Source organism: Siphateles boraxobius, unplaced genomic scaffold, assembly GCF_051911475.1.
Source record: "Siphateles boraxobius isolate OS27281-9 unplaced genomic scaffold, OSU_SipBor_1 77, whole genome shotgun sequence".
NCBI lineage: Eukaryota > Metazoa > Chordata > Actinopteri > Cypriniformes > Leuciscidae > Siphateles > Siphateles boraxobius.
Genome location: NW_027509205.1, coordinates 7,854,875 through 7,870,632, shown reverse-complemented (window position 1 = coordinate 7,870,632; position 15,758 = coordinate 7,854,875). Strand labels below are relative to the sequence as shown.

At 42.0% G+C, this 15,758-nt stretch overlaps 1 protein-coding gene across 7 annotated transcripts in view; it reads right to left on the bottom strand.

The window, feature by feature from the left end:
• Positions 1-15,758, bottom strand: part of rerea (arginine-glutamic acid dipeptide (RE) repeats a) — a 172,185-nt gene that overhangs the window by 2,223 nt on the left and 154,204 nt on the right. For 5 of the 7 annotated variants that reach the window (XM_077218184.1, XM_077218187.1, XM_077218186.1 and 2 more), the window contains 10 exons: positions 8,286-8,448; positions 7,877-7,969; positions 5,910-6,109; positions 5,634-5,795; positions 5,425-5,538; positions 3,079-4,469; positions 2,000-2,222; positions 1,168-1,888; positions 295-465; positions 41-209 (listed from right to left, as the gene is read on the bottom strand). In XM_077218184.1, the coding sequence (XP_077074299.1) occupies positions 41-209; positions 295-465; positions 1,168-1,888; positions 2,000-2,222; positions 3,079-4,469; positions 5,425-5,538; positions 5,634-5,795; positions 5,910-6,109; positions 7,877-7,969; positions 8,286-8,448 (3,407 nt within the window). The remainder of the gene's footprint in view (positions 1-40; positions 210-294; positions 466-1,167; positions 1,889-1,999; positions 2,223-3,078; positions 4,470-5,424; positions 5,539-5,633; positions 5,796-5,909; positions 6,110-7,876; positions 7,970-8,285; positions 8,449-15,758) is intronic. The other 2 variants (XM_077218188.1, XM_077218190.1) reach the window with 1 other exon arrangement.

Here is a 15,758-nt window from a genome sequence, read left to right as displayed (position 1 = left end):
ACACATGCTTTCTAGAAAAAGGTGTGACTGGGGGACTGACCTGTAATAGTCCTCCTGTCCTGGCAGAGGGCCTCCGTGCATGTGGTGATGACCGTGTAGCCACTGCTGCTCCATGGCCAATCTCTGTAGCTCTGCAGACTGTGCATGCATGGCCTGCAACTGGTGTGCCGCTGACATGGGTGGTGGGAGATCTCTGGGATATGGAGTGCCTAGGGATCACACAGCAAGATTCATGAGTTAATGCTTGGACAAAGAGCTGGAAAGATTGAAATGCTGCTTGTGTATGTGTCTTACCGAACATAGGGTGCCGGAGCATCTCATGTTCATGCGGGGGCTGTCCGAGCAGGGGGTTGGGGATGGCTCCAGGTGGGTAGGGGAATCGGGCGAGGTGCGGTCCGCCGGCCAGTGGATCTACGAGCGGATGTGCCCCAGAACCTGGGGGACACACAAGACATTCACCACCACCTTCGCCGTGTCAGAAGCTTTTTGTAATGGTACACAGTCAATATAATACAGAAACACATATTTACAGCACTGATATTCAAAATGAACATCACGCATAAATGACAAGCATAAAATAACAATATTCAATAGCAGGGATGCATGATATAATCGGTATCATATTGGTTATTGGCCGATATTGGAGAGGCTTTTTAAATGCATCAGCATGAGCTAATGTTACATATTTATTTGCACATGCACATGTTTTTTCCATTTATTTAGACAAAATATTATGTTAAATCGGCCAGTTATTGGTCATAATACAAAAATAATTATGGGCTTATTGCTATCGGCCATAATTTTAACCACAGAGACCGCATAATTTCATAGAATCTTTTTTTTTTTTTTTTTTACATAAAAACATGAAGCCATAGCCATTTCTACAATTCTAAAGATGGCCCAGATGGAATCTGCGGACATTTTTCACATTTTCTGGACTAGAACATTGGCGGAATTCTGTGAAATGGATTCAAACCATTATATTCTCATAGCTGAGAGTACTGCACTCTAATTGGCAGCCAAACACAATCAAACTCAATCATACTTCATAAACACACAATGGATGTGTAGAAGTTTGTGAATGAGACTTTTTTTGTGGGCACGAAGATTCCGTGTGGGCCTACTACAACTATCCAGCACACAACAGTAGAGTGAAAGGTCTCTCACCTTGGTGCAGAGGGTCCTGTTGGTGCAGGTGTAGGTGTGAATGGATGTGCGAGTGCTGATGGTGGTGTGGCGTCACGTTGAACATCTGCAGCCGTGCGATGGGGTCGTTAGCTACAGAAGCCATCCTTTCAACATGTAGCCTCTCGGCCAGCCGCTCAGGGTAGGTCATCTCAGGCCGTAGCTGAGGGCCGCCTAGCGCCAGCCGTTCCCGCTCCAGTGGATTCAGGCCCGGGTGGAAGGAGGCGAACGGATGATGGCCAGCCATGTGTTGAAGACCAATAGGCCCGTGCCGTGCAAAGTGCTCCATGGGGTTAGCGGAAGGATGCAGGCTGTCCAATTCTGGAGGTTTGACCTCGAAGCCCGGCTTCATCCTCTCCATTCTCATCTCCCTCTCTCGGATCTCCCTCTCCCGCATCTCTCGCTCCCGCAGCTCACGCTCACGCATGCCGGGGTCTGCGTTGTACAGGCCGGGCATGTGGTAGGCCAGGAGTGGGTCTGCAGGGTTGAGTGAGACGAAGAAAGGATGGTTGCGGTTGGTGGGGGACATGACGTGGGGCCGAGCGTATTCGCTGAGCGTGCGCAGGGCGGGTGTGTCAGGGCCGATATAAGGGGGCACAGTGGCGATGGTGGTGGGTGGTGGATCAAAAGAGGTCCGCATATGAGCCGATCCCGCCATCTGGGGTTCACCCATGCGACCCTCATGAGAAGAACTGGAAGCTTTCTGTAAAGACAGAGCAGATATTTAGGAGCAAGAAATCGATAATGAAAATTGTTTTGCAAGAATTACCCGATAAAAATAGCATTTAATGCAACACATTAGACAAAAACTTACAGCAGCTCTCTCAGCCTCTTTCTCTCTCTCCCGTTCCCGTTCTCTTTCTTTTTCTCGTTCCCTCTCCTTTTCTTTTTCTTCTCGTGCTTTCTGCTCTGCTTCCCTCTTGGCTTTCTCCAGCACCTCCTCCCGCTTTTTTGCCAGTTTCGACGAGGACAGTGGTGTGAAGTAGAAGTCTGTTCTGGCACATGTGTTGTAACCTCTGTCCAGATGCTTATAGAACCTATAAACAGGATGGATAGACAGAATAATCAGAATTGTCTTTAAAGTTACCACTGTCAGTGTCATTTTGTTGTGTGAAACCTTTCTCCTTATTGACAGATGTGGAAGAGAAATATTTCCACAGGCTAATTTTGCAGTCAGTTTAAAATAAATGCAATTACTTTGTGTCAAATAAATAACCTGTGGAATGTCCTCTCGTTTATACTATACTAGAGCTACTCAATTAATCTTTTTAATCTCCAGTGCCATAATGAGCTGCTCTCTCTGTGCATTAGTGAGCTTATTGCTATTCACTGCAAGGGAGTGAGAGACAAGGCCACAGCAGCTCTACAAAGACACGCTCATGTTCTGATGGAGGCTTTCACCGCTATGATGCAGTCATTAATCTGTGCCCTGTCCACGCTTGATTACTGCAGAGGAGCTGAAGCTAAGGCAGGTTTAGTTAGACTGCTACATAGATAGTACTATTGTAACTTAATGAAATTATATTTAATTAAATTTGAATAAATTATTATTGGTTTTATTATTTTTTGTTTGTTTTTATCATTTGTTTATAACAAATAATAATTCATATACCATTTTAATAAATAAAATTGTATTATCTACTTCACTTATGATAAAAATACTTTTCAAACCATTCAAACAAATTTAATAAAATAAAAATGTACTAAACATTAGTATAAAATAACAAAAAAATTAGTATAAAATAAATATTGATTAATGCTTTTATTGTTAGTTATTACTGTGATTTAGTAATTGTCAAACATTTTATATATATATATATATATATATATATAAATTCTGCACATTAGCACTTAAAGACAATTCTATCGATCATGAAAAAATAAATGATGTACCGTGCAGACTGGCTGGCGTGACTGGGAGTGTTGACAATGGTGGGTGGAGGTGAAGGGCTCCTCTGTGGTGGTGGAGGACTCTCTGGCTCCTCAGCTTCATCCAGTGGCTCTTCTTTAATCTGTACAGGTGGCACAGTGGAGGGTCCTGGGCAGGGCGCACTGACCGATGCAGGCAGGGGCATGGATATGGAGGACGGTGGCTGCTGTAGCATAGTCATTGAGCTTGCCACAGAGGAAGAGACAGTGGAGGGTGACAGGACGGGCGAGCTGCCTGGCATGAAGGAATGAGGAGGGAATGGTGGCTGGGAAGGCGCAGAGTGTGAGGCAGAGGAAGAGGAAGGGAGCGGAGGAGCTGGCGGGGGTGCTTGACTTCCTGTTGCCGGAAGGTTTTGGGACTGGGTGAGCACTGGAGGTTGCACTGGTGGAGGCTGTAGCTGCTGGTTTTGAGACATGAGCTGAAGGGGTGGCGGATGGGCGGAGGGAGGGTGGTGATTGGATAGAGAGCTGAGGGGCTTCAAGGCGGGAGGTGGGGGCAGGTTGGAAGGCATCTGTGGGAATGGGGGATGGCTGGGATGCTTGTGTGACTGAGGGTTTGGCATTTGTGGGATAGGGGTGGTAGGCGGAGGTTTAATGTGGGGCATAGGCAATGGTGCTGATGGCAGAGGCTGCTCTCTGGGAGGCTGGCTGCCGCTCTGTGAGGAGGATTGCGATTGGGATGGAGGGGTGTGAGGTCGCTGTTGTTGAGACATGGAGGCAGCTTGAGATTGACCCGGGAGTGGTGAAGGGGGGACCTGAGACTGACCGATTGGGAAGGACTGAGCAGGTATACCATGAGGGTGAGGCATGTGTGACGGCCCTGCCTGCAGAGGATGGCCCATGGGCGGCATGGGGCAATGTAGTGGAGGCTGCAGGGACTGAGGGCCGATTTGAGTAGGTGGAGGTGGCTGAGTTATGCCCTGCAGTGGGGAATGGGGTGAGGGCAGCCTCTGCACCCCTGACTGGATGAGAGACAGTGGACCTGCTGGAGGTGTCTGCTGAGGAGGCATGGAGGTAGGGGGGATGGAGGGGGACGACTGGGATGACAGCGAAGGTGTGCCTGTGGAGGGTGGTGTGGAGGCTGCAGCTGCGGAAGGAGGGGCCGGGGGTAAAGCCCCCGTCTGGCACTGGATGACTGGAGGGTGCTGACCCTGGAGGATCTGTTGCTGCGCTGAGGAGTCTGAGTCGCTCTCGTTGTCACGTGGGCTGGGGATGCTGGGAGAGGAGCTGCGGTTGTCCTGGTCAATATCCTTGGGATCACTGCTGCCCTCATCATTCACACTGCGACCGTCCGAGCTCTCACCCTCACCCTCGCCCTCGCCCTCACATTCCGAGGGCGAGTCCGGCCGGAGTTCCTGCAGAAGATGGAAGGAAGGGTCAATAAACTTGGCCATACCGACATTTGCTGATGACCGAAAATGGGTACAGTCACGATCAAGAACAAATAACCTTTGCATATCACTCTAATGAACTAATGACATTTAAAGGATATGAAATCACTCTAACGTGCAATCACATTGTTACCATAGGTAACAGCAAAAAAATACAACAGTAAATCTAGTGTCTTCATTGGACTGAGTCAAATAGAGCTGCCACCAACTCCTCAGTGAACTTTAGTATAAGTTTCAATTCAACCCAAGGTCCATGCACAGCCTGGTTAGGTGTCTACCACACACTATTGACTTTATTTTATTCAGAGCGAACATCGCATTTAGCAGTACTCATTTAATCTTTAGCAGTACTCATCAACCTGCACTCTTTAATGCAGCAGCATGAATTGCAGAACTATACATTGTTATGCAGCACAGGTTAAAAAAAAAAAAAATTCTAACCCGTTTCTGTTTAGAATTATATTTCCTATTCTTTTTGAGATGTATACAAAATACTTTTTCTACATAGGATGCTTGTTTACTAGGACTTCACTTACCTTTAGACTAGACTATAAATATTTAAATGTATAAATAATATAAAAAACACTTTATATATAACATTTTTTTAAATAAAGATATTTCTAAAACTTAATTTCCTGAGATTGAGATTGAGCCGGGAGTGGTGAAGGGGGGACCTGAGACTGACTGATTGGAAAGGACTGAGCAGGTATAGCATGAGGGTGAGGCATGAGTGAAGGCCCCGCCTGCAGAGCGTGGCCCATGGGCGGCATGGGGGAATGTAGTGGAGGCTGCAGGGACTAAAAGACTAAAAATTTAGGAACTACTTGACTAAAAATGGACTAAAACTTTCTGGTTAAAGCTGTTCATCATTTTCTCTTTGAGATGTGTTGAGATGCTTGTTTATAGGGAGTTCACTCACCTGCGTTTTAGACTTCTTGGCACTTGTCCTCTCAGACTCCTCTGTATCAGAGGCTCCTTTCTCTCTCTGACGTTTGGCACTCTTCATAGGCGATGGCGCCTCTTCCTTTGTCTTCTGTTTTGACAAAATGAAAACATGTTTCCTCTGAAAACAAATTCCTGTGATGCTCAGTGTGATTTCAATGAATAGTCTGTGCTCATGGGTGGTACCTTGCTGGGTTTCTTCATCGAGTCAGTCTTGCTGTCAGTGCTGGAGGTGCTGGCTGCACTGGGTGAGGTACGCCCGCTGGAGCGCAGATCCTCATTGGTTGGGGAGGCTCTGCCATCTGGGCTGGCGGTTTGCTTCTTGCGGCCACTTCGTAGCGTTGACATCTGAACCGAGAAAAAACAAAAAAAAAACACTGATGTAACAAATGGCTAATGCTGCTAAAACACATTATATGTAGTTAAAATGGCGCTGAAAGGTAGCAAAGTTGGGTGTCTTACTGAGCCGCGGTTCCGTCGAGTCCTCATGCTATGCTTCCCACTGAGTCCATCTTCTTCCTCTTTGACAGGTTTGAACATAAACGGTGGCGGGTCTACAGGCTTCTCGATGGGGGGTAGTTCGCCGTACTTCTTAAAATGGATCCGGCAGTCGGTGCACAGCAGGATGTTCTCGCGACCCCCGTGGTGCCAGTCCTTGGAGGCTGTAAACACAAATTTCAGTTCAGCTGAGCTCTGCTTATTAAACATTACACTAACAGGAAATGCTCTAAGGCTAGCCAAACACTTCATAGACATGCTAAGGTCAAATAAGTTGTTTTCGTATCAGACTTGAATGTTCTATGAATGCCAACTGCATCAACAGGTTAGAGCATTTAATGAGACAAAAAACAAATAAGTAACTGTAAGATTGGATAAAACTAAAAACGACACACTCAAACTGAGAGTAATTACAGGCCTGCAGAGGGGATTATTATAGTCTCCTGAAGAGTCACCTGTCTCATGGTATCACTCTATTAGGTTAATACCTTCAACACTTCACCTTGGGAACAATTGAAGGACTGATAAAAAAAAATCATTGTTTGTAGTTTATCACACTGTTTGGTCACTCGGCAAATCAGAAAGAAAATGGGCAAAATTATACAACAATTAGTGCCAGGCAATTTGATTGGACAAGCAGCGTTCCCAGTATCAAACTTAAGATAAATAATAGGGCTGGGACGATACACCCATCTCCCGATTCAATACTATCACGATACTTGGATGCCGATACGATATGTATTGCGATTTGATATTGCAATATATCGCAATTTTTTCAACACTAGATCATCAGGAAAAGTTAAATCATACACAGACTGTAGATGTACAAGATGAGTCATATTTACAAAAACAAATAATCACATCTTTCTGACTTTATTTCAGAAGCATCATACAATACTATTCTCTTGAATAAAAGATTCAGTAACAAATACATTTTTTAACAGTCACTTGTTACCACTTAGTGGCGAAACAATGTAATCGATAAATGCATTATTTTAAGCATCAAGTTTCTGTCAAAAGCTGATTTTGATCGCTATCGTAGATATCAGTGTTCATATTTGAACTTTAAACTTTTATCCAAGTACTTCAATTATAATTTTGACTACTGCATCACAGAAATAATTATACTATGAGGTTGAAAAGACTGTTTGTGAAGTTGTTTCATGACAGCTCTCTCCGGGTCAGCGGCAGCTGAATGTTGCGATATGTTTTTGTCAAAGTTTAATAGACACACGAATTGAAAGACCGCGTGGGTGTTTGAATCGAGATCACAGTCTTTTAAAGATGAATCGTGCAGCTCTATTGTCTTATCTCTCTCCCAGCATATGAGTAGCGCGAGGGCTACACTTGGGATATTACGTCACTCAACACTCATAGAGAACGACACATTTCATCCTCTGTTGGAATGAAAGTGGCTAACTTCTGTCAACCTCATCTACAAGCAAGGACAAAAATAAAGCAATTGAATTTGAATTAATATCGATTCTCTAATAAAATAAAATAGATTTTAGAATCGTAAAAAAATAAAATAAAAAAAATCGTTTTTTCTCCCAGCCCAAATAAATAAACAATAAATACATAAATAATTTTTTAATAAAGATATTTAAGTGTCTAAATGTAAAGATTAAATAACTTCTTGTTTATTGAACCGTTGAATTAAAGCAGCTTCACACACGCAGTCATTATGTTGGTCTGAATATCAGCACGGTGTGTGATATTGCTTAATTTGATAAAAAAAATACATAAATATATATATCAAAAAAATGTATAAATATAAAAACATTTTTTATCCTTTCTAAAATGCAAGTTACACATTAACTTATTGAGCTGCTGCATAAAAATGGCATCACACTCACAGTCATGCTGTTGGTCTAAATATCAGCATGATATTATGATGTGATATTTAATTTGATAATAAATTTTGCACTCACTGGTAGAGAAACAGTGGCGGCAGGCGTAGCCCTTCAGTTCCTGTTCGCTGTCTTCACTGTCAAAGTCATCTTCGCTGGCTGAACTCAAGTCCACTGGAAAATAGGATGATAAAGATAGGAGACTGTAATTGTCAAATGATGTTTAAGACAAAACAGAGGCCTGTTACACTTAATACATTATCAGTGGCTTTTTTCAGAAGACAAGGATAGTACGCATAATTAGAGCGATACCTCCCTGTTCCGTCTCTTATCGGATATGAGATTTCAGCTGTTTACTTTGAAGAATCACAGAGGGGGATCTGTGCTCTGAAAAGCCATATTAGTCCTGGGAGTTTCAGGGATGTCATGTTTAGCTGTGACAAGAGTCTGTTCTCTGTCTCTAGGGGGAAGAGAGGCAGATTGCACTTACAGAACTCGCTGGAAGGTGGGCGGGAGGGAGTGTTGACGGGAGTGGAGGCGGTGCGGGTCTTGATCCGGCGGAAGACGGGTTGTCTGCGGTGCCTTCGGTGGGCTCTGCAACTAGCAGCCTCTGGGGTTTTCTTCCAATAATAGTAAAAGGTGATCAGCTCCCCCTATGAGATGGCAAACACAAAAACAATCTCATAAGCCAGCAGTTTTAATAAACATTTAGGCAGTCTTGCTGTATAAAATTGAACAAAGAAACTCTAAATACTATACAAAAATATTGTTGATCTGTTGAATGTGATGTGAATATGGCTTGATAAGCGAAAGAATAGACCACAAATGTCAAAATGATAAGGCAGCTGCACTGAAAAACATCAGGAGTTGGTTGATTTTTAGTTTTGATAGTAGAAAGAAGGGAAGGGAGAAAGTATAGAGTCCTGGACAAAGAATCCATGCCAGGTTTGCCAGCAGACCGGCTTGTTGTGCTGTGGTCGTGTCTGTCCCAGGATTAGGCAGTGAAGCTCTCTGAATGCTGGGATATTAGGATCAGTACATTGGTGGCAGCCTGGGTGGCAGGCATTTGAATGGAAACAAAGGAACATGTCAGGGAGAGCTTTGGCGCTACAAATAGGGAGTAAAATGGCTCCAAGCCCCAGCGCTAGAAGAGTCAATTGAACTTTAATCAAACATTCAGAGGGCGCGCTTGCCAGGGAGTAAGGCATATAAATCCCGAGCACAAAAGCCAGCCAGGAACACAATACCCTACTGAAACATTAACACATGCAATCATGGATCAGAAGACGCTTTGCTTAGGCAGCCTGCACAAATTAACTGTCGTTTTCCGGACACATTCAAAATAATACACATGCCCTAAAACCGCTGTCTGGTGGAAAAGCAATTACAATTTTTTCCTGTGGTAGTTCCTCTTTCTCTCTTGTACCTTTCGGTTTCTTTCCAATTGAATAATTTGGCTGATTCTGGATATTAATTTTAAGACATTGCATTGGAGTGGCTTGCATGTCAACGACTGAGCTTTTAACATGCTTTAATGTGTTAATGTTGCAGGAATGAGTGAAGAGGACAGACATGGGGTCTGACAGGGTCTGTTAAACTCAGGCTGAATAGGGCTTGGGTGTCTTTAATGCGTATTGATTGCTTTCCCTCTTTGCTTCGGCTGTTCTTCTTGACATAAATTGGTCATTAAAATGCTTCTCTCCCCAACACATTAACAGCTTTACGGCAAACACTTCAAACTATTCTTGGCAGCAAGTGGAAAAACATGTACTTTGAATCCTATCAGACTATTCATAGGCTATTTTATTGCTTGAGTGAATTTTACTGAACCATATAGATTTGCTTCGGATGCCTGCACTTGAGCATATGAATTACATTTACATAAATCACAAAAAAGCTACAGTCTGATGGAAAGGCTATAAAACTGAGGCTAGCTCAACCGAAGCTACCATGTCTGACATGGGCAAACACACAAGATAAGTCTCAAACTTGCATGTTTTTATATAACGTTTCCCTCCAAAAAACTAATCAAGGTACAGCATAAACACCAAAACAATGGTGTGATCTGAAAATGCCATCGAAGAGAAAATAAAAATGTGAAAAATGCACAAATCACAGTTGAAGGACTGAAAAAAGCACATTGAGCAGTAGAGAAGTTCTCAAAACGTTTCCACATGCATCAAACTCAGAGTAGCCCATCTTTGAGTGGCCCAGTGGACACACGCAAGAGGAATATCAATTATCACAATTACATCAATTACTTGTGGGTGGTACAAATGCTGGCCAAATGAGAAACACAAGGCTGACAAGCTCAACTTAACCTGTTAAGTGTCACCCCCCCTTTTTTTGAATAGACATGAAAATGCACATTCCAAACTTAAATGGTATAGGATAAGAATCCTTTGGAATATAGACATAAAATTGGTCTTGTTTTAAAGAAGACATTTGGCAGATTGTTGTAGAAGTGAAATAAATTAAGAAAGTGAAACAGAAAAAAAGTTACAGAAGTTTGAGTTTATGAAAATGTACGATTTAAAAAATTAATTATTCATATTTTATATAAAATATATATTTTCAAAACCTGGACAACTCTTAAACTGCAAAAAAATCAAAGCCAAAAATCTGAACAAGTTGTGTTTCAAATTTTAGGTTGATATCTCAAGAAATGAGCTTTCAGTAAGATTTTGTTTGGGCGCAGTACCAAACTTTTTCACTAGGTCACAACCAGACTCCTTTACTGCCCATATAAGGGCGCCTCCATTTCCATATGTGGTTTGAGTGATCTGAACCATCATTTTCACAATTTTCATACAATTTATAAAGTAGACATCCTATTCAGAAGTAGTATTGGAAGTTTGGCAGATTTTGATATGAATTAAACCTTGAATAAACACATAAAAGAACACATATGTGCGTTATAGCTCGCGGCCACATCACAAATGGTGAATCTATTATTTTTTCTTTATATTTAAAACATTTTCAGACCTTTTTTTTCTAAAATAATTGAATGCTTGCCATCTTTTGAACTCTTGGCATGAAAACAAACTGGTTTCTACCCTTCTTTCATGATTTTTCATGTTCATTGCTATTTCAAAATAAAGGTCTGAACACGCCTAGGAGTATGAAAATATTCTTGTTGCAAATTAATAAATTACGGCTCCTCTGTAATTTGTTTTGAGAATCAGTAACCAAATATGGAAACTAGAGATTGTAAGCTTTCAAATGATATATAGTTTGTCAAGATTAGTTTAGGTTTAGTATAGGTTATTACTGTTTTAAATATGTAATGGATTTGGGCCCACCGGTGGGCCCATGACACTTAAGAGGTTAAAGTATTCCCAGCCCAGCTCCTGTGGGTTATTTATATGGTAACTAAACACTAAAACAACTTTTTTTAGTTAATTATCAGTAAGAATGGAGCTTCATAAATGCTGTTCATTGATTCGAGTAAATTTTTTGACATTTGGGTATAAAGTGTTTTAATTTTCAAATATATGGTGTAAAAACGTCTGAGTGCTGCCCTCTTCAGGTTAAACGGAAAGCTCCTGCAGTAGGGGTACTCTCTGACGTAGAATACTCTCTGACGTCACTCTGTCACGCCCTTGGTGCGAGCTCACCACGCCCTTGGCAGCCCTTGGTATAAAAGCATCTGGTTCCGTCAAAACTACTGTAGCGAGTCAGGAGTTGGAATTACAAGTATTGAAAACGATCAGGATAGATACTGTATATATTAGCATCTAGTTAGCATAGCATTTATATAGTTATTTAGATTATTTCGTGTAGCCTAGGTAGTTAATCTCGCCTATCGCTCCAGTGTGCAACCTGCATTTTACGTGGGATTGCTTCTCCAACGCAATGGAGGTGGAAATGGGCTTCTCCACACAGCTCGCGCCGCCAAACGCTGCTCTTCATACCTGCATGAACTCCACCACCGCAGCGGCGTCATGATGTGAGTGAGCATATATTTTTAATCACAATTTTATGTTCCTTCTTATTAGGCTAAAGTTAATCCTCTGGTGTCGACAAACGCGCCGGCGCGATTTGCTGATTATTTTTTTCACATAGCAGCAAAATATATTGAACGTAATAGTAATAATAATCCTGGAAAAAATTACCTCAAAATGACTGAATATAAAAATAATCGGATGCCGATCGCGATGCGGGAGTCAAGACCGCAGTTTGAGCTGGTGTCCACAGACAATTCACCCTCCTCCACTTCAGGTGAAGGTGGGGGAGAAAAGTTCTCGACTTCAAATGACCGCTCTGTTGCAAAGCTTCTTGCGTCACTCCTTTTTAGCTAGTTTGACAGCAGCTGTCACTGCGGGTCTCAGGTGCACGCCCCCCCCGCTCAGCTCCGCCCTCGGTTCGTCGCCTCTATCTCCGCTGGGCTCTGCCCACTTTTCCAGCATTTTTCAAATATTGCCAGTGGGTGGAGTCAGGCTTTGACCAGTGGTTTAGTTACCCTTTATCCGATATGATGAGTGGAACATGCAACGGCGAAAGGCCCGGGCCCGCGTTTTGGCGTGGTCGGTCAGGTCGCAGGTGCAGGCCAAAGCATGGCAGGCTTCCTGGTGTGAAATTTAATTGAAATGTGCAGATCAAAACTGTTCAGCAGGACAGCGGGCAGGCTTTCTTCACAGCCTAATGACTGTTCAGCACAGCATCCCCCTCCCCTTTCTCATGGTTGCCCCTTACTTTTTATTTTCCCTCCCTCTATTTGATCTGAGCTTTGAAGCATGAAACCTCAACTTAATGCTACAGAAGATAAAAAGAAAAGGTCATTTTAGCCCTCAACAATTTTGCCAGAGCACTTTATAGCTCTTAAACATCCTAGAGGAAGGCAGACGAAAAAAATGTTCTCTGGTTCAGCGTAATAACACTGTGAAAGGAATCACTGTGGTCATTCAAAAGTAATTTAGTCCATAGGCAATCAAGACAGGTGTCAAGGTTGGGAAAGAGCTGACAACCACAGGCGAAGATAACGCAGTGATGTTTAATGCAATCTGCTGAAGCAATATGTAGAGGAGTAGGGGAACGGGGATGAATGGAGTGATGAAATGTTTAGAGAGGATCATCTGTGATGACAAATTTCCTCGGGTGATAACTGTACGATGGAGAGCTATAGAAAAATCCCCTTTCAAGCTGGAGGAGAGAAGATGGAAGAGGAAATATGATTTCATTTGAAGCATGGAGGGGCTGTTCCAAGTCACGGCTCTGGGTTTGTCTCTCATCCCTCACTTGTTTCAGCGCTACTCATTCATTCTGAAAAAATGTTGCTGGATTGTTCGCCACACAGAAACATAGGACAGGCAAAGAAGCCATTTAGTATTTTATATAGAGAGATGTCCTACTGTGAAGCAAAATAAAAGATGACATCTGGGGGAGGAAATGTCTCCTGTGAGTTTCAGTTAGTAGTGAAGGTCTGTGAAGCTGGATGCACATAGTGAGTTAGTGTCAAGTGCTAAGACTGACAGCTTGAATAACAAAGCCAGGACTTGTGTCAAGGTAGGTTTGTTGGAAGAAAAAGTGAGATTTCTCTCTGCTATTTGTAGTGAGCATCAAAATATCAAATTTAAGCATTTCCTTGTTTTCTTTATACACTAAAGTGCAAAACATTATGGCAAGGCAAAAAAGCAAACAACCACTAATTTTTAAAAGACATGGCTCACCCATAAAAAATAAATAAATAAAAAACAGCCTTCATGCTGTTCCACACCTGTGTAACAAAATATATGAAACAAAAAAATTCTTTATTATTTTTATTATAAATTTTTTATTTATTTACAGTTATATATTTGTGGTACTAATAGCCCCCCCCCAGACCAGGATAAATGCGTACAGCTATTAGTGTATGTGGAATTTCCTCCATTAGCCCCGAATCTTTAAGAAGAGAAGAGTGTGCCAGGGAGCGGGAGATACTGACAACGTAAGCTTGGAATTATGAGACATTTCAGAATGCTTCCATCTGCAGAATTTTTCTGGAGGGTGGATTATCTGACAAGGAAGGGGCTTACCTCCTATCACGGCACAGAGAAATGCTTTTCCACTCTGATTTCACCTCGAGAAAACCACCGATGTGGGAGCATGCAAGCACAGACTGTAATTTCCAAAAGATTACACTTTTTTTTTTTTTTCACTGCAGCGGACCATTCGGGAGAAACCATAGCTGGACCTTCTGGTCATGTGTGCGTCTGTGTGTAGGACGGGTGTGAGGCCTAAACTCCTGTATTTATACACTCATCCGCACTCAGGCCTGGACTTGAACAGATGGTTTCTGTTTTTCCTGGCAGATTTGTGACGAAGCCACAAAAGGCCCCTGCTTTGACAGTGAGCCAAACGGTTAAGGCTGTAGCTGACAAATACAGGGGAAGGAGAACAGCAGAGAATGCAAGGGAGGACAGCGAGAGGGGAAAGAAAATGGAAGATGGCAACAGACAATCAAGCCCGCCTGAAAAAATCCTCAAGAGCATTTGCTTGGTTAAACACAAAAAATTTGATACGAGAACATTTGGTCACTAGGTACAGACAGGCAATGTGCAGCTGTAAACATTAATTAGTTGAGTTGGCCCGTGTGCTTTCTGGTTCTTACATGGAACCGACTGTGCCCAAGTACATGCAGGAGGGAGAGACATGCAGTGGTAATGACAAATTCAATCCTCTGTCAACAGAAAAAAAAAGCTGAAAGAAGTTTGACTCTCTTATGGCTCTGTACTTTATAGCCTTTTAAATACTGGATACTTACAATTTTGTCTTCAACAATTTAATACAGTACAATATACCTTTTGTAATTAAAAAAAACCTATAGCAAAAATAAAATGTATGAATAAAATTGTACCACAAATAAAGAATTTATTAGGCTATTAAAAAAATTATACAAAGAAATAGAAATGTATTAAATATATTTAGTACATTGTAACTAATTAATATAATTTTTTAATCTTTAATTGAACTTATCTAAATCTAAATGAACTCTCTCTCTCTCTATACATATATATATATATATATTCAATATTTAAAAATAAATATATTATAAACATGTTTTACATGTTTAAGACAAAATAACAGTATTATCGCATTAATTTTTTTGTTTAAAAAAAAAGTTACTACAGAGTATATTTACTGTAACCTCTAAGATTTCATTTGATCCTTGCCACCAATTTTTACTCCCACTCCAGGCACTTCACATTGACGGTCAAAATAAATGCCGCTGTTATACTGTCTGAGAAGAGCCCTGAAAAATCACATTGAGAGGAGATGTCTATTACTGTAACCTTGCTCCAAAGTCAACAAAGCAATGTAGCACACTGCAAAAACAGGCTCCATTCAAACACCATTGCCCAACCTTTTGGTTAAATCAGGCAAAATTCGAGAGAAAAAAATGTGCACTACAATGGCCTTGGCTGATAGAGTGGGGTATAAAAGGATATTAAATAGACAGCAAATCCCTGCTGCGCTGTTGCTTTCTGTTGGAAAAGAAATAATAAGCCGTGTGCGCTTGCAGGTCAACGAGGCACAAGCAGAGGAATCAGCAGTTGTGCTTCCCTGCTTTAAGCGCTTTCAGCCAATGGAGGCAAAAGTACGCCACAGCAAGATTTTTTGATGGGGGTCGATCTCTTTAATCCAAAAGATCAAGTTGTACAGCCACAGCTTTGTTCAGGAAGCCAGACGACAAACAACACAGGCTATGCATGCTCACTTTTCATACACACTAAACAGAAATAATTATAATTTATTTGTATAGCCTATCTGGAGGAAGTCTAAACCATACAAAATGGCCAAGTACACTAAGATCACAAACATTTTCAAAAACAACATGTACCAAAACAAGCAGACAATTTTATCACAACTGGACAGCTGCTGGCGATCTAGCAGGCCGCCAGTTTTAGCCATTTTAATTAGTGCCCAACCCTCAATACCTCTAATCACACAAGCGCCTCTCTAGGGCACTGGCTGCAGGGCTAAC